At 38.7% G+C, this 22254-nt stretch overlaps 1 protein-coding gene across 3 annotated transcripts in view; it reads right to left on the bottom strand.

The window, feature by feature from the left end:
- The window catches only part of rab28 (RAB28, member RAS oncogene family), a 191232-nt gene extending 168984 nt beyond the window's left edge, over nt 1–22248 (bottom strand). For all 3 annotated transcript variants that reach the window (XM_048604540.1, XM_048604533.1, XM_048604528.1), the window contains exons 1-3: nt 21486–22248; nt 21257–21353; nt 11760–11848 (exon numbers count right to left, since the gene is read on the bottom strand). In XM_048604540.1, coding sequence (XP_048460497.1) covers nt 11760–11848; nt 21257–21353; nt 21486–21560 — 261 coding nt within the window. In that variant the 5' untranslated portion in view covers nt 21561–22248. The remainder of the gene's footprint in view (nt 1–11759; nt 11849–21256; nt 21354–21485) is intronic.
- Nucleotides 22249–22254: the final 6 nt, after the last annotated feature.

Genomic DNA, 22254 nt, shown 5'->3' with positions numbered 1-22254 from the left:
TACAAGCAGAGAAAAGACAAACAAGAAAGAATAAAACAGAGCACAGTGGACAGCAGTTAGCAATGTTCCAAAATGTTCTATTTCTGCTCACCAAGGGCATTAATGATTTTCATATAGGTCTGGAGGGAGTTGTACTAAAATAGAAGGCATTGTAAATCACTCTGAAAACCAAAGAAATGTTGCAAGAGAATACTGGTAAACATTTGGCAGAAGGAATTCAATGCAGTTAAATGCATTTTTACTCAAAGATGAAAGATATGGAAGAGCAGGGGAAATTAGGTAGCCCAGTTCACAATTTATTAAAAGCAGCTCAAAAGGCTAAGGCCTTAACCAGGATTTACGGCTAGAGCTATAGAATTTTTAAAAAACAGAGATGAAGACATGAATCCATGCAAAATATTACTAAAATCACAGGTGAAGCACTACGTTTAGTTTAAGGTCCCACATTTCAGGAAGAATTCTTAAAACTGCAACAGCATTATTCAGATTCAGTAAAAGTTTCACTCACTATAAGGAAAACAAGCGCCAAAAAGACCTGAAACATCGGTGCACATTTTGCTACATTAAAAATATTGTAGTGATTCAATAGAAGTATTTAAAGTGAAAAAGCATCGTGACAGAGACGATAGAAACAAACAGTCTGTTTCCATTGATTGAGCCATTAGGAACAAAGGATTATAGACACAAGATGAAATAAAAGAGATTTAGGAGATAAGGCATGAAATACATTTATTAAAACAAAAACAGAGAGACTTCGCCAGAAATAGCGATTAAAGCAACAACCAAAATCAACATTTAAGAATACATGAGAAATGTGATTAAGTGAGATGGAAGTAAAAGAGAAATGAGAATGAAACAGTTAACCATGATTAGAATTGTTGTTTATTAAGGACAAAGATGTGAATTTACAGGGTAAAACAACTAGTTTCCAGATTGTAATTATTACACAATAATCCAGATTTTTCTGATGAACTTTTTTTTATTTCTCCCCATTATGCACAATCCCATATACTTTAGGACCACTCAATGTTCTGTCACTCCTGGTAAGCAGAGCAAACACAAATCTAAAAACAGGCACACATGCTTCAATGTTATGAATAACACACTAACATTAAATGTCCCATTCTCCATCCTTGAAACTCAATTTATGCTCAATAGCAATCATGCCTCTATAAAATCGACATCTAACAGTACTAGGCATTGCATTAAGGGAGGAAGTGATTTAGAAGCTCCAGCATGTACTGCACAAGAAATGTGAATTTCTCCCCAGAGGATTTGGGTGTTTTATTTTTACAACAGTACAAAAAAATCAGGGTTTTCTTGCAGCTCCTTATACTTGATTATTTTGGCTCAGATATCTTGGATCACTTTCACAGCTAAATTCCAACTCTCCAAACCATTTAAGACAGTGTCAATACTTGCCACAAGATCTAGACAAAATTTAAGTAACAATCCAAGAAAAATGAACAGAAAGCCCTCTTTGACAATGTTACGTACTGGACTATCTTAATCCTCTGTAGGATCTCACTTGACAGTCATCAAAACTGAAACAGTATAGGCCTGGTCTGCGAGATTAACATTTGAAAGCAAACTTGTTAAGCAAACAGTTAACCAGATAACTAATGATAAAATTGGTACAAATTTCAACAGAAAGACTTTTCTCAAGTAGATAAAATAAAATGAATTTTGAATTGCGCTTTTAAATACAGTTCCTACCTTTTTCTTAGTTCTTTAGAAATATTAACTGATCTGAGATATTTTTTCACTGCCTTTGTTGAGCAGAATCATTTTATCCTTGAAAAAAGTACATTCCAGAAGTCATCACGACTGTGTGTTTTGAAAGCTACTCACTTAAATTCAGAAATGAAATGTCAAACACATCCAAGTTCACAAAAGTTATATATTTGAAAATCCATTTTTAAACCCTTGAAAACTTGTTGCCAAGGAAACTACAACAACAAACTTCTAAACAGAGCTTCAGCATAGGGTTTAATAGAAAACTGTTTTAACTTAGGAGCTATAAGCCTCACTTTGCACAATGAGTTTTAAAGAGGTAGTATCAAATAAATCCTAACTGTGAGCCAAGAATGGTGCTTGAAGAGCCTGTGCTTCACAATAGGAAGCCACTCACTTGCTTCATAGTAAACTACAGCTCACCTCTAAACAGGAAACTGTTAAGAACAAAGAGGAAGGACTGAGTTGGGAAGGAAGGCAGGGCTGATTAAAATGACAAAAGCGAGAATGGGACAAATAAAGAAGCAAAACATGGATCATAAATCATTACCAGCATTACCTTCCTTGCATTTTTTTTTCTGACATCTGGCCCTGGTCTGGTTTTGACAAAAGATCACCGATCCAAAATGGTAACTCAGCTTCTCTTGCCATATATGTTGCCTGAGCTTTGGGTATTTGTAGAATTGTGCTATTTTATGTCAAGAGTTGAATAACTGAAAGTATAAGTGTTGATATTTCTCCCCAAATATCGGAACAACTCATTTAAATAAAGACTCACTCTCAACAGATTATACTAGGTAAGGACTAAAAACCCCATAGAATGCAGAGCTGCAATATTGTTGACCATTCAAACACTGACTCACCAATAAATAACTAGATGCCTGTTCTTTGTATTTGCAAGAAAGAAAACATTGAATTGATACTTGTAGGTCACTTAGCTAAAACTGAACAAGTCCCAATTAAAGAAAAAGATGTTTCTTCTTTACAAATTAACAAAAGAAAACATGAATTTAAGTATCTAAATGTGAATTTTACGTGAAATTGGGCTATCACTACTAGCTAACTTCAGCAATACAACAATCTGTGAAGGGTGATTTGTGGCGTGGATGTTTGAAAAGTAAACTGCACATGTTCAAAGTCTACTAAACCAGGGGGAAATAATGTAGTGGAACCTATTATAAGATCACTGTCCATTGGTAAATTTAAATCAGAGACTGAGATCTGAGATGAAATAATAAAAAGTAACTACCTGGATAAAATTTTCAAGTTATGTATATATATGACACAAAAGCATTGGCTTACAAGTCTCTGGAAGAGGTGATTCAGATAATGGTTTGTGTGTGTCTATAATATTGAAATAAAACTTTTGTTGTTTGCTTATGCCTGTTGTTGTGGGCCAATTTAAATACTGTAGGAAAATGCTTTTTCCTTGTGTTATTGTGGCTTTAAGTTTAATGGAAATTGAGATTATTGATGAATTTTTGAAATTCTGATGTTCTACAAGTCCATGCACCCCAAACATCAGCACAAATACTTATTGTCATTAAATGACTGTATCAGCGAGAGGCTGGTATTCCATCACCAAGTCACCCTTTATGTACAAATGAACAGTCCTTGACTATAGTACTGCCTGACAAAGCGTCAGGCACAAGAGTGTCAGTATCCCTGACACTCAACATATTGATGTCATGCAGGGGTCCCTGATTGGACCAGATTAACAGCACCAATCAGGGAAGTCACATTCTATGATGTCCAAGAGCTGACGTTGTTACAATCACTACACAAGTATATAGTTGGATAATGAAAAGTGAGCTCCTGAAAACCAAGATGATTTTTAAAAATTCACTTACAAGATTTGGGCTTCACTCGCCAGGGCAGCATTAATTGCCCATTGCAAACTGACCACATGGTGAAAGTGCACCAGAAGTGCAGTTAGGGAAGAAGGAAGTTTCAGGATTTTGACCCAGTGACAATGAAATAACAACAATATAGTTCCAAGCAAAGATGGTGGGTGGACTGAAGGAGAATTTGCAGATGGTGGTGTTCCCATGTATCTTCTGCCTTGTCCACTGACGTAGTGGCGGTCATAAAGGTCATAGGTCGAGGTATTGTCTCAGGAGTTTTTTTTAAATTATTGCAGTTAATCTTGTAGATAGTCACACTGAACAATTGTGCATTAGAAATTAAGGGGGGGAATGTTGAAGGTGGTATAAGGTTTGTGATCCACTTTGTCCTGGATGATAGAACTTCTTGAGTGTTTTTGAAGTTGCACTCATCCAGGCTAGTCAAGAGTATTTCATTACAACCCTAACTACTTCTTTATAGATGGCAAACAGGCCATCTTGAGAAGCCAAGCAAATTGCAGAATTCCCAGCCTCTGGCTCTACTCCTGAGTCAAGTATTTATAGATATTTTTTATTCAACCTGTTCAGACATGTTGTTATGGGGCAAGTGGGACTTGAACTCAAGGGCAATGGTTGAATTATTTCCTGTGAAGAATCATTGCCTAACACTTGAAGTGTGAACACCACTTGTCACATATCAGCCCAAGCATGAATGTTGCCCAGGTTTTGTTACACATGCGCCCAAACTGCTTTAGTGTCTAAGTCATGAATGGTGCAAAAAAAAGGAGCAATCATCAGCTAACATTCCCATCTCTGATCTATAATGGAGGGTACATTATTGGTAAGGCAGTTAAAGATGGTTGGGTATAGAACTGAGGAACTGCTGCAGTGATGCCCTGTGGCTGAAATGATTGGTCTGCAACAAACACAACCATCTTTTGTGCAAGGTATGACTCAAACTTTCCATCACAATTGCGTTGATGACGATTCAGTACTGACTGATGAGGTGAATTGTTCAAGTCGAATTTATCCTGCTTTTTGTGGACAGGACAAATCTGAACAATTTGCTACATTAGTGGCTAGATACCAATGTTCTAACTAAACTGGAACAGCTTAAAACAAACAGCAGTACAGCATGGGAACAGGCCCCTTGGCTCACCAAGACTGCGCAACACATGATGCCTTTCTAAACCAAAAACCTTTTACCTTTACATGGTCAGTGTTCCTTTATTCCCTGCCTATTCAGATATATGTCAAGATGCCTCTTAAATGGTGCTATTGTATCCACCTCCACCTTTGTCTCCACCTCGTCCTCTCACACCCTCTATGTAAAAAAACTTGCCTCTCACATCTCCTTTGAACTTACCTCTTTTTACTTTAAAATATGTGCCCTAGTAATTGACATTTCTACCCTGGGAAAAAGACTCTGACTGTCCATTCTATCCATGCCACTCATAATTTTGTAAACTTCTATCAGGCTGTCCCTCATCTTTTGTTCATGTGAAAACAAACTAAGTTTGTCCAATCTCTCTTCATAGCTAATATTCTCCAAACCAGGCAATATTCTGGTTAACCGTTTCTGAACCCTCTCCAAAGTCTCCAAATCCTTCTTGTAGTGTGGTGACCAGACCTGTATACAATGTTCCAAATGTCCCAACTAAAGGAATATACAGCTGCAACATGACTTGCCAGTTTTTATGCTCTATACCTCAAACAAGCATGCTATAACCTTCTCAACCACCATATCCACTAGTGTTGCCATTTTCATGGAACTCTGGACCAGTAAGCCCAGACCCCTCTGTATGCTGATGCTGCAAAGCATTCTGCCATTTGCTGTACAGTTCCCTCCTGCATTAGATCTTCCAAAATGCATTACCCTTACATTGTCCAGATTAAACCTATTTAGCCATTTCTCCACCAAGTCTCCAGCCTATCAATATCTTGATGTATCCTCTGGCAATCCTCCTCATTATGTGCTGCTCTCCCAATCTTTGTGTCATTTACAAACTTACTAATCAGGGCATCTCCAAATCATTTATATATATTTTACAAACAACAGGGGTCATAGCACTGATCCCTATGGAACACCATTACTCACAGACTTTCAGCCAGAAAAACATCTTTCAATCACTACGATCTGTCTTTCATGACTAAGCCTGTTCTGTATCCATCTTACCAGCTCACCCCAGATCCCATGTGACTTCACCTTTTGTATCAGCCTGCCATGAGGGACCTTGTCAAAGGCCTTGCTAAAGTCCATATAGACAACATCTACCACCCTGCCCTCGTCAATCATCTTTGTCACACTCTCAAAAAACTCAATCACATTTGTGAGACACAACATTCCGTGCATAAAATCATGCTGTTTTTCGCTAATAAGTGCATATTTTTTTCAAACGTGGTAAATCTATCTCTAAAAATCTTCTCCAATAATTTCCCTCCCACTGACATAAGGCTCACTGGTCTGTAATTTCCTGGACTACACTTAAACAAAGGAACGACGTTGGCTTTCTCCAGTGCTCTGGGACTTCTCCTGTAGCTGAAGAGGATATAAAGATTTCGTACAAGGTCCCAGCAACTTCCTCACCTGTCTGCCTCAGCATTCTGTGATAGATTCCATCAAGTCTTGGGGCCTTGTCTACCTTAATGCTTTTTAAAACACCCACCACTTTCTCCCTTTTTATATTGACGTGCCACAGAATGTCAACACACTCTTCCCGAGTCTCACCGTCCACTGAAGGTGGCGAATACCGATGCAGAGTATTCATTGAGGACCTCACCCACTTCCTCTGGTTCCACACATAAATTCCCTCCTTTGTCCTTCAGTGGACGTACACTTTTCCTAAATACCTTCTTGCGCCTTATGTAAGCTTTAGATTTTTCTTAATGCTTTTTACCAAAGACATTCATGGCCCTTTTAGCCCTCCTAATTCTGTCTTTGACTTTTCTTGTAATCTTTGTATTCTTTGGGGGCTCTTTTTGTCTCCAGTTTCCTAAACCCAGCTTAGCTAGGGGCTTGGGTACATTGACAGCATAAGTCTTTGGTACTATTACTAGAATATTGCCCAGACCCATAACCTTTGCAATATCCATGCATTCTGTCATATGGTAAAAGAACAGGAGGAAACAGGAAGCCTTCTTTGGTTTTTACTAGCCCAGCAAGCCATTACGATCTGGAATTCACTGGCTAAAAGTTTGATGGAAACAGATTCAACAGTAATCCTTCTAAAGAAAAACGGATAAAGATTTGAAAAAGATGGGAAAATGGAGAGACGACGGGGCTTTGGATGAGTTTAATAAAACAAAGAACTGTGGATGCTAGCAATTTGAAATAAAAAATCAGAAATTACTGGAGAAACTCAGCTGGTCTGAGTTAAGATTTCCGCCATTTCTGAAGAAGGGTTTACTGGACTTGAAACATTAATTCTGGTTTCTGTCTACAGATGCTGCCAAACTCGCTAAATTTCTCCAGCAATTGCTGTTTTGTTTGGATTAATTTAATAGATCTATAAAAACAAAACATAGCACAGACTTGATGGGCTGAATTCTTATAGTTTGTGCTACATTTGTGACGTTTTTTATTATTCATTCATTGGATGAGGATGTTGCAGGCGAAGCCCATTCCTAATTCCCCAGAGACAACCACATTGTTGTGGGTCTGAAGTCACATGTAGGCCAGACCAGGTAAGGTTGGCAGTTTCCTCCCCTAAAGGGCATTAGCAAACCAGATGGGTTTTTCTGACAATTGACAATGGATTCATGGTCAGCATTAGACTCTTAATTTCAGATTTTTTTTGAAATTGAATTTAAATTCCACCATCTGGTATGATGGGATTCAAACCCAAGTCCCCAGAACATTATCTGAATCTCTGGATTAATAGTCCAGTGATACTAATGATTATGTGAAATTTACGAGAATGTGGATTTAAGATTATGTGGAAGGAAAGACGAAGTAACAGTATCCGTGGAGGATCTGATCACAGTGACGGAATACAAGAAAATTCAGGGCAATTCTCCAAACATAAATTCTATATGGATAAAAATATAAAACTGAAAAATAAACCTACAGTTAACTGTGTGTAGTACAGACTGTAAAACAATGGGATGAAGTGAAAACATTTATGTGCAAGATAAAATGAAATAAAGTGAGAAATACAAGGGCAGAAAGCAGGCAGACAGTCAAATATAAAGCAAAATAACTATGTCTGACATATTTAATGCTTTTCTACTAATAACAATACACACACATGTATGTAGACGCTTAAACAATGAAGTTTAACTCCAAAGTATATTTAATAGTTTGGTTTTGATTTTCTGAAGAGGACAGGTCTCTGCATATGAATACATCCAAATTGAAAATGTTGTTTTCTTTGAAATATAATATTCTTGCATCTGTTCTGACGAATGCAAGACAAAAAGCTTTAACAGCATGTACCTTCTATCAGAAGTACTCAATTTCTATAGTACTAAGCAAATATAGGCTTATTCAAAAATATTTATTGCAAGAAATAAGCTTACAAAAAAAACTTTAAAGAAAAGCATATACAACTTCTATGTTCTGAAGATTTAGTCCATAAAACCTGCAAACGCATTTCTTCATGAGAGGGGTGGGTTCAATCAAATGCACCTTACCACTTTGTTATATTCTGCTGAAAAGAACAAATCAGCCTTGGCATATTTTATCTTGTGACTTTCTTTGTACTTCAAACCTATTCCTATCATTTGTAAATACTGACATCAAAATTAGATTCCCAAAATCTTATACATATCAAAACACCCTGTTGGAATTCCAAAGATAACTGTACAAAAATGCAAGAATTTCAAAGGTAAAGGTCTGTTTTAATCGTGAAATAATTACATTAAAACTAAACGTTAAGTCTGGTGTTAATTAAATTTGAATTTATTATGCCCACTCAAAACAGCATTTATCTTGCTCTTAGTTTTATCATAAGTATACCATTTTACCTGTTGCACTAAGCACACAGGGCTTTCAGGTATATAACTAAAATGGAAAAAAGCACAAAACAGAAAATGACACTGGAAAGTATGTTTGTTTAAATGCAAATCACTTCTGACAGCAACAGTTGCCAACAATGGTAAAGACATATAGAAGGCTGCTGCATCACACATGGACTTCTACGTACAACCTAACATTTGTCTATTACTGTAAACACTGAGCAATTTAAATGCATCTCCATTAAACTCATCTATCATGCTTTTTTTTTTAGTTATACAATATTCTTGCATAACTCAGTCCCTGTAGATAAAAGGAATTCAAATAATTTCAAGAATCTCTGTTTCAATAGGGCAATGACTTAAAATTTCTGTAAGTATAAAGGCAGTAAGAGTATACTTAAGAGGGAAATCAGGAGGGCCATAAGGGGACATGCGATTGCTTTGGAATTAGGGTTAGGGAAAATCCAAAGGGATTCTACAAATACATAAAGGACAAAAGAGTAACTAGGGACAGAATAGGGCCCCTTAAAGATCAGCAAGGTTGTCTATGTGTGGAACCACAGGAGATGGGGGAGATACTAAATGGGTATTTTGCATCAGTGTTTACTGTGGAGAAGGATATGGAAGCTAGAGAACGTGGGGAAATAAATAGCGACACCTTGTAAAATGTCCATATTACAGAGGAGGGGTTGCTAGACATCTTAAAACACATAAAGATGGATAAATCAATGGAACTTGACCAGGTATACCCTAGAAGTCTGTGGGAAGCTAGGGAAGTGATTGCTGGGCCCCTTGCTGAGATATTTGAATCATCAATAGCCACAGGCGAGATGCTGGAAAACTGGAATTTGGCTAACATGGTGCCACTAGTTAAGAAAGGTGGTACGAAAAGGCCAGGGAACTATAGAACAGTGAGCCTAACATCGGTGGTGGGCAATTGGTTGGATGGAATCCTGAGGACAGGATTTATACATAATTGGAAAGGCAATGACTGATTAGGGATGGTCTACATGAGTTTGTGCGTGGGAAATCGTATCTCACTAACATGATTGAGTTTTTTGAAGAATTAAAGAGAATTGATGACAGCAGAGCGGTGGACGTGATCTATTTCAACTTCAGTAAAGCGTTCGACAAGGTTCCTCATGGCAGATTGGTTAACAAGGTTATATCACATGAAATACAGGGAGAACTAACCATTTGGATATAGAACTGGCTCAAAGGTAGAAAACAGAGGGTGGTGGTGGAGGGTTGCTTTTCAGACTGGAGGCCTGTGACCAGCGGTGTGCCACAAGGATCTGTGCTGGGTCCACTGCTTTTCGTCATTTATAGAAATGATTTGGATATGATTCATAAGTTTGCAGATGACACCAAAATTGGAGGTGTAGTGGAGAGCGAAGAAGGTTATCTCAGAGTACAACGGGATCTTGATTAGATGGACCAAGGAGTGGCAGTTGGAGTTTAACTTAGAAATAAGTAAGGTGCTGCATTTTGGAAAGGTAAATCAGGGCAGGATTTATTCACTTAATGGCAAAGTCCTGGGGAGTTTTGCTGAACAAAGAGGGCTTGGAGTGCAGGTTCATAGTTCCTTGAAAGTGAAGTCACAGGTAGACAGGACAGTGAAGAAGGCGTTTGGTATGCTTGTCTTTACTGGTCAGTGCATTGAGTTTAGAAGTTGGGAGGTCATGTTGCGGCTGTACAGGACATTGGTCAGGCCACTTTTGGAATACTATGTGCAATTCTAGTCTCCCTGCTTTAGGAAGGATGTTTTAGCAAAGATCTGTAGTTAGGGTTGTGACTGGAGTTGTTGGTTGGTTCGTCGAGCTGACTGGTTTTGATGCAAACATTTCATCCCCCTTCTAGGTGACATCTTCGGTGCTGTCTAACCTCCATCAAAGCACTGTTGTTCTGTTCCACTCTGGATTTATGTGGTCTGTCCTGTCATGGTGGGTAATTATGTTTCTGGTTTTGCTCCGTAGTGGTACGTAGATGGGGACTATTTCAACATGTTCCTTTATGGCGCCAGTGGTTGAAACCCAGGCCTCCATAAACAGGCAACCACTAGTGCAATAAACAAACGACAGCACAGTGGCTCAGTGATTAGCACTGTTACCTCACAGCACCAGGGACCCGGGTTCAATTCCAGCCTCAGGCGACTGTCTGCGTGGGTTTCCTCCGGGCGCTCCGGTTTCCTCCCACAATCCAAAAATGTGCAGGTTAGGTCGATTAGGCTATGCTAAATTGCCCATACTGTCGAGGCTGGGAAATGCAGAGATTGGGTAGGGGGTGGGTCTGGACGGGATGTTCTTCGGAGGGTCAGTGTGGACTTGATGGGCCGAATGGCCTGCTTCCACACTGCAGGGATTCTATGGATCTATGACACATGTTGAAACAGACCCCCTCCGCATACCACTACGGAGCAAAACCAGAAACAGACCTACCCATCATGACAGACCAGACCATATAAATTCAGAACGGAACAGAACAACAGCGCTTCAACGGAGACTAGACAGCACTGAAGATGTCACCTAGAAGGAGCTTGAAACGTTTGCACGAAAACCAGTCAGTTTGGCAAACCAACAACTCCATACGAAGGATGTTGTTAAACTTGACAGGGTACAGAAAAGATTTACAAGGATGTTGCCAGGGTTGGAGAGTTTAAGCTACAGGGAGAGGCTGAATAAGCTGGGGTTATTTTCCCTGTAGCTTCGGAGACTGAGGGGTAAGCTGATAGACGTTTATAAAATCATGGGGGGCATGGATAGGGTGAACAGACAAGGTCTTTTCCCCGGGTGGGCGAGTCCAAAGCTAGAGGCATAGTTTTAAGGTGAGAGGGGAAAGATTTAAAAGGGACCTAAGGGGCAACTTTTTCACGCAGAGGATGATATACGTATGGAACGAGCTGCCAGAAGAAGTGGTGGAGGCTGATACAATTACAACATGTAAAAGGCACCTGATGTGTACTTGAATAGGAAGAGTTTAGAGGGATATGAATGAAATGCTGGCAAATGGGACTACTTTTACTAAGGATATCTGGTCGGCATGGATGAGTTGGACGAAAGGGTCTGTTTCCATGCTGTACAGCTCAATAACTCTTGACTCTAAATGCACAAATATTGTTATTTTAATGTTTTACAATCTAGGTAATTATTACCTATTAATGTCAATGTTAAATCTAGATATTTACCTTGTTTTAGTATTTATGGAGATTAATCAGAAAGTTCTTACCTGAGCTCCATAAATGTACTTGTCCAACATCTTTCCTCCAATGGTTTGCCCACCTATATCCCAGACTTGCAGTGTAACATTTAAATTACCTACACAAAGAAACAGACGAGTAATTTAGAACCAATTGTTCATGAACTAGAATTAAATTTTCCAACATACAAAAACAAGTAAATGATTTCAGTCAATTTCCCATTCTGCCACAATGCCAGTTGAGTAGCAAAAGTTAAAGTGACATCATTGTTGTAGATAGAATTGCTTCCTTTGAATGCTTGATTGGGATATTCAATATGAGGTCTGCACATCAAACCCGATGCTTAATTATTAATCTCATTTGAATAACTAAAATAGCTACATGCAAGGATCACTGGATGAGTATTTACTTTGTCCCAACTCTAACAAAAACGTCATCTTAAAATCATGGAAGGAGGTTACACATTCTCTAAATATGGAGTCACAAAAGAATCTAGATATGAAGTGTATGCTTACATGAGCCATTAGAAAATTATTAAATAAGTAATAAGCCATATAATATTTGTATTCATATCAGATTAATATCTGAAGTACAGACTAACAAAAAAAATTCAGTGTTTAAAATTTAGTACCATGTCTTTCGCAGCAGTCTACATTCAGCAACTACAGTTAATACATTAAGAGAGCAGACATTTAACAAATGCACAATAGAAATCTTTTTTGAGAGAGTTTCAAGGACTGTCTCTCTTTTCAATAACCATATATTACAGGAAATAAGTGACAAACAGTACGAATGGAGGAAATAAACAAAAAACAACAAATTTACATTCACTGCATTAAAAACATTAAGCCAGCACACTGACCAGTTCATACTGGGCTGAATTTAAAACCACCAGTGGGACTTGCAATAGCCTTGTAAAATATTTTTGGCATAACTCTTAACCTTATTTTAAGTGTCAAAAGCCAAGGATGGAACTAAAAACATTACTTTGGCTATTTTTCATTAACAAGACTGAAATAATCCATTCATGGGAATAAACTTATTTACTGGATGCCTCCCAAATGACTAGTGAAACATATTTTACAGTGGATCCTTTAAGAAGAGGAATATTCTATATTAATCAAAACTCTATGAGCCCATGTAAGGTGGGACAATAACTCATCTCTTTCAAGCTGATTCTTTGCAGTGAGTGCTCCTTGACCATCATTCTGATGTTTTGGCAGTTTCAAAACACTTCGCATATTTAAAATCTATAAAAGAACGCTCAATTTTTAATATTTCAGTGGTGAAGATTTCACATGGAATTGAAAATGCTTCCACTCAATTCTAAGCTTTTCATCTTTCCATTTGTAACCAAAGTTGGTCTTAGCCTTCTACATTGCCAGTCACTGAAGTGAAAGAAGGGCATTTCTTTTACAACTCAAACTTAAACCAAAGAAATTCCGAGCATGTTATGAAAATTTCAAAGCAATATTTTTTTGAAAAATAAATAATTCACAGAAGCTGATTGTTTCTGAAGCAAATCCAACGAACTGTCTGAAAACTAAATTTTCAAAGGCTTGTATCTAAACATTTTTTTAATCAAAATAAGTAAATTTAACACAAAAGTGATAGAAGTATGCAGTAGCACAGAAAGTATTTGCACCAAAGTATTCAAGATGTACAAGTTTTTATGCAAGTTCTGACATGTTTACTTTTAATACCCATTCTTAGCTGCCCAGAGATGGTGGTGGTAGATGCTTTTGAAGCACTACAAGCATTGTACTGATGATGTTAGATAGGAATTTGCAGAATTTTGACCAAGTGATAAAGGAATAGTGGCATCTACATCCAAATTAGAACAGTATGACTTGGAAAGAAACTTGAAAATGCAAGTCCACAGTGTTACTGGTCTTGTCCATTCTTGTCACAGAACTATGAAACAGTTTCAAGGTAACCCTGGTGAATTGCTGCATAGTGAACTTCTTTGCTTCCCATGGCTAATCCACCTAGCCTGCACATCCCTGGACACTATGGGCAATTTAGTATCTCCAATCCACCTAAACTAAACATCTCTGGACTGTGTGAGAAAACCGGAGCGCCCAGAACAACCCCATGTAGACACGGGAGCATGTGCAAACTCCACACAGTCACCTGACAGTGTAATCAAATCTGAGCCCCTGGCACTGTGAGGAAGCAGTGCTAAGCACTGAGCCATCGTTTATGGTCAAGAACTCAACCAGAAGAAGTGGATGACAAAAGGTATTACCCTCTGGGTTCTCGTGATGTTTCAGTAACTCCAATGAGTAACTGAGAAAGACAGATAAAAGTATAGGCTCCGATTCAATGCCCAATCATTGCAGTTGGAACACTAATGCTCACCTTTAATACTCAGATCATTTTAGGAATGGGGCTCAAAGAGACCATTAAGTTCAACAGTGAAGCCCTATGACTCAATACTAAATCAACGTGTACTTTCAAGATACAAGCTTATGATAGCCAATGGAATGAGGAAGGAAAACAACAATTTTAAAAAGTTAAAAAAAAGTTTGGAGAGATATTGCAAATAAAAGGAAGACAAGTGTCATCTGAATTAGATATGCTTCACAGAAATCATTCTTCATGTACTTTCATCATAAGTAAACATTAATTAATAAATTCCCTGGGTATACTTCTAGATTGCTAGTCAGATAAGGGTTAATTAATTATGCATTTATTAATGGAAAATAGTGTTTCCCTAAATTTCTGGAAGTATTTGAAGCAGTAGCAGAGAGGGTTGATTCAAATAATGCTGTTGATGTGGTGTATAAACTTCCAAAATGAATTTGATATTGCGCCACATAAAAGATGGAGCTCATGGAATAAAAGAGACAGTAGCAATGTCAATATAAAATTGTCTATGTGTAAGGAAACAGGAAGTAGTGGGCAATAGCTTGCAGTGAAAATCTCCAGAATCAGTAATGGGACCCTTGCTTTTCCGGAATTATATTAATGATCTAAACTTAGATGGGCAGAAGACAATTTCAAAATTTGCAAACGACACAGAACTTGGATGCATTATCAACTGTGAGGAGGACAAAGTAGAACTTCAAAAGAATACTGACAAGTTGGTGGAATAGGCAGAAAAGTGGAACATGAAATTCAATGTGGAGAAATGTGGGAATGATACATTCTAGTACAAACAGCATGAAGAGGCTATAAAATAAATAGTCCCATGCAAAAAAGGTATGCGGAGCAAATAAATCTCAATGTATATATATGCAAAAGTTATGAAAGAAAGCAGGACAGGTAGAAAGGGCAGTTTAAAAAGCATACAGTACCATGAGCTTTATTTATAGCCACAGAGAATTCAAGAATAAGGAGGTTATGCTGATCTTTTATGAGATTCTAGTTAAACCTCAGCTGGATTTTAAAAACAGTCCTGGCTGCCACATCTTAGGAAGGATGTGAAAGCATTGGACAGCAGCAGAAGACGTTTACAAGAATGATGAGAAATGTCAGTTGTGAAGATACATTAGAGAAGTTCAGATCATTTTCCTTGAAGAGGAGAACTGATACAGTTTTCAAAATTGAAGGTGGTCTGGTCAGAGTAGGTAGGGAGAAATTGTTCCCACTCCTGAAAAGATTCAAAATGATGAGTCATTTTAGTACAGCAAGTAGGGAGAAATGATTTCCAGTGACAAGACAGTCAGTAATCAGAGGTCTTAGATTTAAAGTAACTAGAGTAAAAAACTAGAGGGGAAATAAGCAGAAATTACTTTGCACATATCTGGAGCAAAGATCAAATTCCAGAGGAAATTTCAAATGATGATGGCCATATAATTCAAGATCACTGATTTGTTGAGTCATGAAAAAGCTGACGTGTAGGACTAAATTGAACAGCTCTTTCTTAGAGTTGGCACGGACATGACACACCAAAGATGTATGCAAAAAGATTCTATGATTATAATTTTGAAGGAAACGCAACTCAAGGATGAAGATAACATGCTCATTACTAGATGCCCAATACTAATTATACCTTCCATTACTTAAGCCATCCAAACACTGACAGTATAGCCCTGGTGACCAAATCACACCTTTGTTTTGCATCCCAAGAAGGAGTCATCATAGGAATTGTGAAGAAAGCTGATGAAAATGAGCAGATCCCCGATGGCTTACTGCATGTTAGATAATAATACTGTTTAAACATTGGTCTTTTAAGTAGTGGGAGATTTGCCAGCAGTGAGATTGTCATGTGGAAGTACTATGAGGGAGGATAAAAGAGTAGTAATAAGAAGAGCACTTGTCTGAAATGTAAGACTGGAATTCTTGGTGGCAAATCAGCAAAAGAAACAGGAAAAAGACATCTGTTTTGGACAGTGGAAAAAAAAGTGAAAAATGCTAGTGTAGGAGATCGCAATAAGCTACAGTGGTAAGAAAGTAGTGACAGGAAACCATAGGAGAAACCTCACTGAAAACAACAGCATCATCTGCCTTGGAGACCATCTAAGATAGAATGCATCACTGAGCTGTAATCAATTATGGAAAATCACTTTATTTAAATATAATGCACATGACAGAAAGAGATAGCCTTCCAACAAGTGTACGTTATCATCAACAAGAGTAATATTTTACTGGAATAAAACAAAGAACTGTGAATGCTTAAGATGTCAAACAAAAATAGCAATTGCTGGAGAAATTAAGGTGGTCTGGCAGGACCTGTGCAGAGAAAGCAATTAACAGCTTGAGCCCAGTGATCCTTCTTCAGAACTGTTCGGAATGATCGACCGCTTCAGAAAATCAATGAAGAAACCATTATCTATGCCTGTGGAACAATACATTGTGAAAACCACTTAAGTAATCTGGCCAGTTTTTTTAAAAAAATTATTCCTTAACTACATTGGTTTGTCTGTCTTTTGTGTGAATGGGAGTGAAAAACAAAAATTTTTGGATTTATATTTTAGACCAACTGTATAACTTTGTTTAATTTTGCTCGACTAAAGTTATTGTATTGTAAATAAATTGCTAAGTTTTTTTTAAGATACAAACTGGTTGTCAAGAATTCATTATTCTCAAAGTCTGGGATTGGTTATTCAAAAGTCTGGTACGGAATCAATGGGATCAATTTTGAGAGTCTTTGAAGTTTAATTTTTAAATGTTGCAAAGGTAAACTAGATGGGCTGATGTAATTCAGTGGTCTGTTTCCGTGTGGCAACAGTTTCAAAAGCATCTCTTCCATATACTCATTTGAAGAGCCGGTGCAGGCACAATGGGCTGAATGTTCTCCTTCCATGCTGTTAGATTCTGTGGGTCAGTGATACTTCCCTCCTCTGCTGGGTCAACAACAAATTAATAAAATCCTTACATGTGGCCACATCAGAGAGAGAAGATTGTTGAGCTATAAGTGGATGAATTCTTCCACTGACAGATTAATTTTATCTAAGTATTTCACAATTAGTCGCTGAAGGAAAGAAAACAAATTAAGCTGCATACAACACAAAATGCCAACTTCTAATGAGAGCAAAGCCAGGTTCTCATTGCTTAATAATCAAAAAGCAGAAAATCTATTCCAACAGGATCCATAACTGGTTTCTATATTATTGCAGAAACAGACAGGTAATTTTTAAGCAAGTTCAGAGATAGTAGGAACTGCCGATGCTGGAAAATCTGAGGTAACAAGGTGTAGAGCTGGATGAACATAGCAGGCCAAGCAGCATCAGAGGAGCAGGAAAGCCTTCCGGGTCCAGACCCGAAGCGTCAGCTTTCCTGCTCCTCTGATGCTGCGAGGCCTGCTGTGTTCATCCAGCTCTACGCCTTGTTATCTCTAATTTTTAAGCAAGCTTCCTTTTCAGTATGAAATTGGAGATCCTTGAAGCACCATACTACACATGATACAGTCAGCTTTGGCCTCACTCTTATCTGTTATGGTACATCGAAATCCCACCAAGACATACCAATTCTTGACAAATCTTTCTGGAGGAATTTACACAAACCTCTCCAGAAAGGTGTAAGAGATGAATTAAAAAAGAACAAAATACACAGTGCAAAAATAATTCCTTAAAAATTGATGAGGTTACAATAATACAATACTAATTCCTACTTTGAAGATAAAGCAACTAATAGAACTATAAGTTTTTGTTTTTTCTTAACTCCAAATTAGGTTCTAGCTCCTGCTTCTTTTTTGACATCTTTAAGTTTCTCAATTCTATATTTCACAGTCTGCTCAGTTTGACCATTACTGCATAAAAAAAATTGAAGTAGAAATGTTTCTCCTTTCCATATCAGAGTCCAGGACCAACAAATGTATGGTAATCAAAGAGAGGCTAAAAGGCTTTGCAGTGACAAGACACTTTTTTTTCAGAAAGTGCAAGGAAAATTCACACAGCAAAAACAATTACAAAAACCAACTCGGTCTTCAAGGATGTGGAACAGACAGGAAGAAGAAACCTCACCGAGAAACATTGAAAAATTACATCATAGATTCACAGAGGTGTTACGGTGCAGAAGGAGGCCATTCAGCCCATCATAACTGCACTAGCTCATCAAACAAACCACATTACCAAGTGCCAATCTCCTGATTTGCCCCTCTCCCCCACCAATACCTTTTCACATTATTTCTATTCAAATAATAATCCAACACCTTCTTGAATGCTTCAATTGAACTTGGCCCCACCACACTTTGAGGCAGTGCATTCTATACCCTAACTACTCGCGGTGTGAAAACGATTTTTTTTCCTCACATCACAATTGCTCCTTTTTAAATCACTTTAAATCTGTGGCCTCTGTCTCTTGATCAATTTATAGGTGAGAACTGTTTCTCCCTATCTACTCTACCCAGCCCATTCATGATTTCGAAAACCTCTATCAGATCTTCTCTTAGCTTTCTACTCTCCAAGAGGCACAGTTTCAACTTCTTCACTGTATTATCATAACTGAAATTTTCCATTCCTGAAACCATCCTTTTAAATCACTACTGCACTCTCTCCAATGTATTCGCATCCTTCCTATAATGAGGCAACCAGAACTGTATACAATACACCAGCTGCCATCTAAGAAGTGTCTTCAACAAATTCAACATTACCAACAAATTCAACATTGTTTCCTTGCTCTTGTGTTCTATGCCCTTATTAATAAAGTGGAAGACAGATAATGCATGTTTTGTCAATTGCTCAACCGGTCTTGCTAACTTCAGTAATCTCTGCACACCCAAGATTCCTTTGCTCCTGAGCTCCCTTTACAATTGTGCCCCCTATTTTATATTATCTTTCACATGTTCTTCCTATCAAAATGCATCACCTCACACTTCTCTACATTGAACTTCATAGACAAGTTGGTAGAGTGGGCAGATAAGTGGCCTATGTTCTTTCGGAGTACAACATTGTCTTCTTCACAGTTCACAATTCTTCCAAATTTTGTGTTATCAGCCAACTTTGAAGGCGTCCACTGCACAGCATGGTCAAGATATATTAATATTTATCAGCAAAAGCAAGGGTCCAAATACTGACACCTGGAGAGTTCCATTATTTACGTTCCTCCCACCTAAAAAATGTCCATTGAATGCTACTCTCCATTTCCTATCACTCAGCCAATTTTGTAACCATATAGTCATGTGCCCAAAGTCCTGATGTATGTTTCCAATGGGGAAGACTCCAAGATGCACAGCCAAAATTATTCCTTCACAAGTTTTGTAAAAACTGTTTGCCTCAATGTCCAGACGGAGTTGTAACCTCTATGCAGACCACGAAGAATGCCAATTGAACAAAATAAAGTTCTCTGTTAAATTAAAATGAGTTTCCAAAAGAAAGTTACAGTTATGAGTAGACTAAATAAAAGGGCAACTCGGTGCCAGCTTTTTCATTCATCACAATGGTAGTGTTTCAAAGTTTAAATGAATATTTTTGAAAACTGTAAAAATAAAGGATAGAGAAAGAAATGAGAAAAGGAAAAAAAGATAGAAAAAGCAAAAGACAGAAGAGAGAAAACAAACTCAGGTTTCTATTGTGTATTTCATGACATCGTAGAACATCACAAAGCACTTTCCAGACAATTAAGTACTTTTGATATTTAGTCATTGTTGTAATATGGAAAACACAGTGGTCATTTTGTGCAGAACAAGTTCCCACTGCAAAAAGACAATGACTAGGTAATGTTAAACAATGGTCCTGTCAGGCTCTCAAATGGTCACAAAAGATCCCATGGCTATTTTGAAGACAAGCGATGCTGCTTTCTCTCATTTCCTGGGCAATATTTCTCCCATAATCAAGCTTAAAAACAGATTATTTGATCACGAAATCATTCCTGCTTTTGGGAGCTTGATATGCAACAACACTCTATCTGAAACATTAATTTCAGAATTATTTAACATTTTCCCATCAGACAGGGGGGAGCAGGGACAGGGAGCCCCAGACCAGGAGAGACCAGGTTCTGGTCCAGCTGTGCCATGTCCAACTCAGGATGAAATTCACGACCAGCAGTAGGATAGCAATGGTCGGCCCATCCACTATTCGGAAAAGAGAGGCACATCCCTCATCAATCCCATTCCCCCATATCAGCCCCTCCATCAATGTTCACTGTAGTGAGGGATTCCAGCAAACAAGACTGGGTTCCCTACCAGGTTTTGATTCACAGCCCACGACCCCCAGCCGCTCACCTTCCCTGAGGCACCATCCCCTAAGATAACGATCTTTAGCTGCTGGTCATGAATTTCATCCTCAGAGTTGGACATGACAAAGCCAGACCAGGCCCTAGACTCTCCAGGTCTGGGGCTCCCTGTCCCCGCTCTCCCTTGTCTGATGGGAAAGTGTTAAATAATTCTGAAATTAATGTTTCAGATAGAGTGTTGTTGCATATCAAGCTCCCAAAAGCAGGAATGATTTCATGATCAAATAATCTGTTTTTAAGTTTGATTAAAGGAAAAATATTGCCCAGGAAACGAGAGAAAGCAGCATCACTCGTCTTCAAAATAGCCATGGGATCTTTTGTGACCATTTGAGAGCCTGACAGGACCATTGTTTAACATTACCTAGTCATTGTCTTTTTGCAGTGGGAACTTGTTTTGCACAAATTGACCACTTTGTTTTCCATATTGCAACAATGACTAAATATCAAAAGTACTTAACTGTCTGGAAAGTGTTTTGTGATGTTCTAGGATGTCTCATCACATCACTGCTAGGATGGAGCATACAATGAGAGAAAGAAGCCCCACTAAGCACCCACTCCCATGGGCTGGTGATAAGCTAGGATGCTCTTCCTTAATTGGCCTCCCGGGCACAGAGAAATATCTCCCATCTCAGCTCTTGCCCTCCCAACGCAAAGTGTACCCGCATGAGGACCCTAGCTCTAAAAGCTAGTTCCCAAGAAAGGCAAAGGCACACTGTGCCACCACTTTAGGGAAAGCACAATTATAAGGTGACAACTCACATGGACATCTTCCATTATACATGTTGGACTAAGAATTTAAGATAATATGGGAAGTTCGCACAGATGCAATATTTATACTAACCATATAACTACTCCGATTAACATTATTACACTTTGCACAGAGTGAAACTTTGTCGAATGTTCATACCTGGTAGAGATATTCTTTTCAGGAAAAAATCCAATCCAATTGTTTGTTTGTACTGTTTCCCAAAAGCTTCCTGGGCGAAACGCATTGCTAAAGAAGTCTGCAAGGGAAACTAGGAGTTAATATACGAGATCAGGAATGATTTACATCAATGTTCGCTGTAGTGAGGGATCCCAGCAAACAAGACTGGGTCCCCTGCCAGGTTCTGATTCAGGACCCCCAAGCCGCTCACCTTTCCTGAGGCGCCGTCCCCTAAGATGACGATCTTTAGCTGCCGGTCGTGAATTTCATCCTCTGAGTCGGACATGGCACAGCCGGAACAGGCCCCTGTCGTTCCTGGTCTGGGGCTCCCTGTACCCGCTCTCTCCTGGGCTGTCTGACTTTATATCCCGTTCAGCGCTGTCACAGTCTCTTTGTTTGCCTGTTTCTGTGTATCTATATCTCCCTATTTGTCTTTCTTTCTGTGGCAGTCTTTGCGTCTGAACCCCTCTCCCTGACCCTGTATGTGTCTGTATTCATATATCTCTGATCCTCTATCCGCTCTGCTGTCTCTCTCTCTCTCTCCGACGATCTTTCTCCTTATCTGTCTCTGTGTTGGTGTCAGCCTACAGTATGTCTCTCTTTCTCTGAAACCCCAGTCTGTCTCTCTGTCTCTGACCCCCTCACCGCTCAGCCTCGCCGTATCTCCCTCTCTCTAACACCCCTTCGCTCACTAAGTTTCTGTCCCTGTCTCAGACCTTGTCTGTGTCTGGCCCTCTCACAGTTTCGATGTGTGTCTCTCCCTGATCCCCCTCCACCTTTCCCTGTCTGAGTGTCTGTTTCTATGAGTATTTCTTTCTTTGTCTCTAACCGCCCTCACCACTCCGCCTTATCGTGACTGTCTGTCCTGTCTCTGACCCGCAATCCGCGATTTTATGAATATGTCTGTGTCCCTCACTGTCTCTAACCCCTTCTCCCTGACTGTATGTGTGTCCCTCACTGTCTCTAACCCCTTCCCCCTG

This window comes from Rhincodon typus, chromosome 1 (genome assembly GCF_021869965.1).
Source record: "Rhincodon typus isolate 14 chromosome 1, sRhiTyp1.1, whole genome shotgun sequence".
Taxonomy (NCBI): Eukaryota; Metazoa; Chordata; class Chondrichthyes; order Orectolobiformes; family Rhincodontidae; genus Rhincodon; species Rhincodon typus.
Note: the sequence above shows the minus strand (reverse complement) of the source record. Positions and strands in the feature narration are given on the sequence as shown.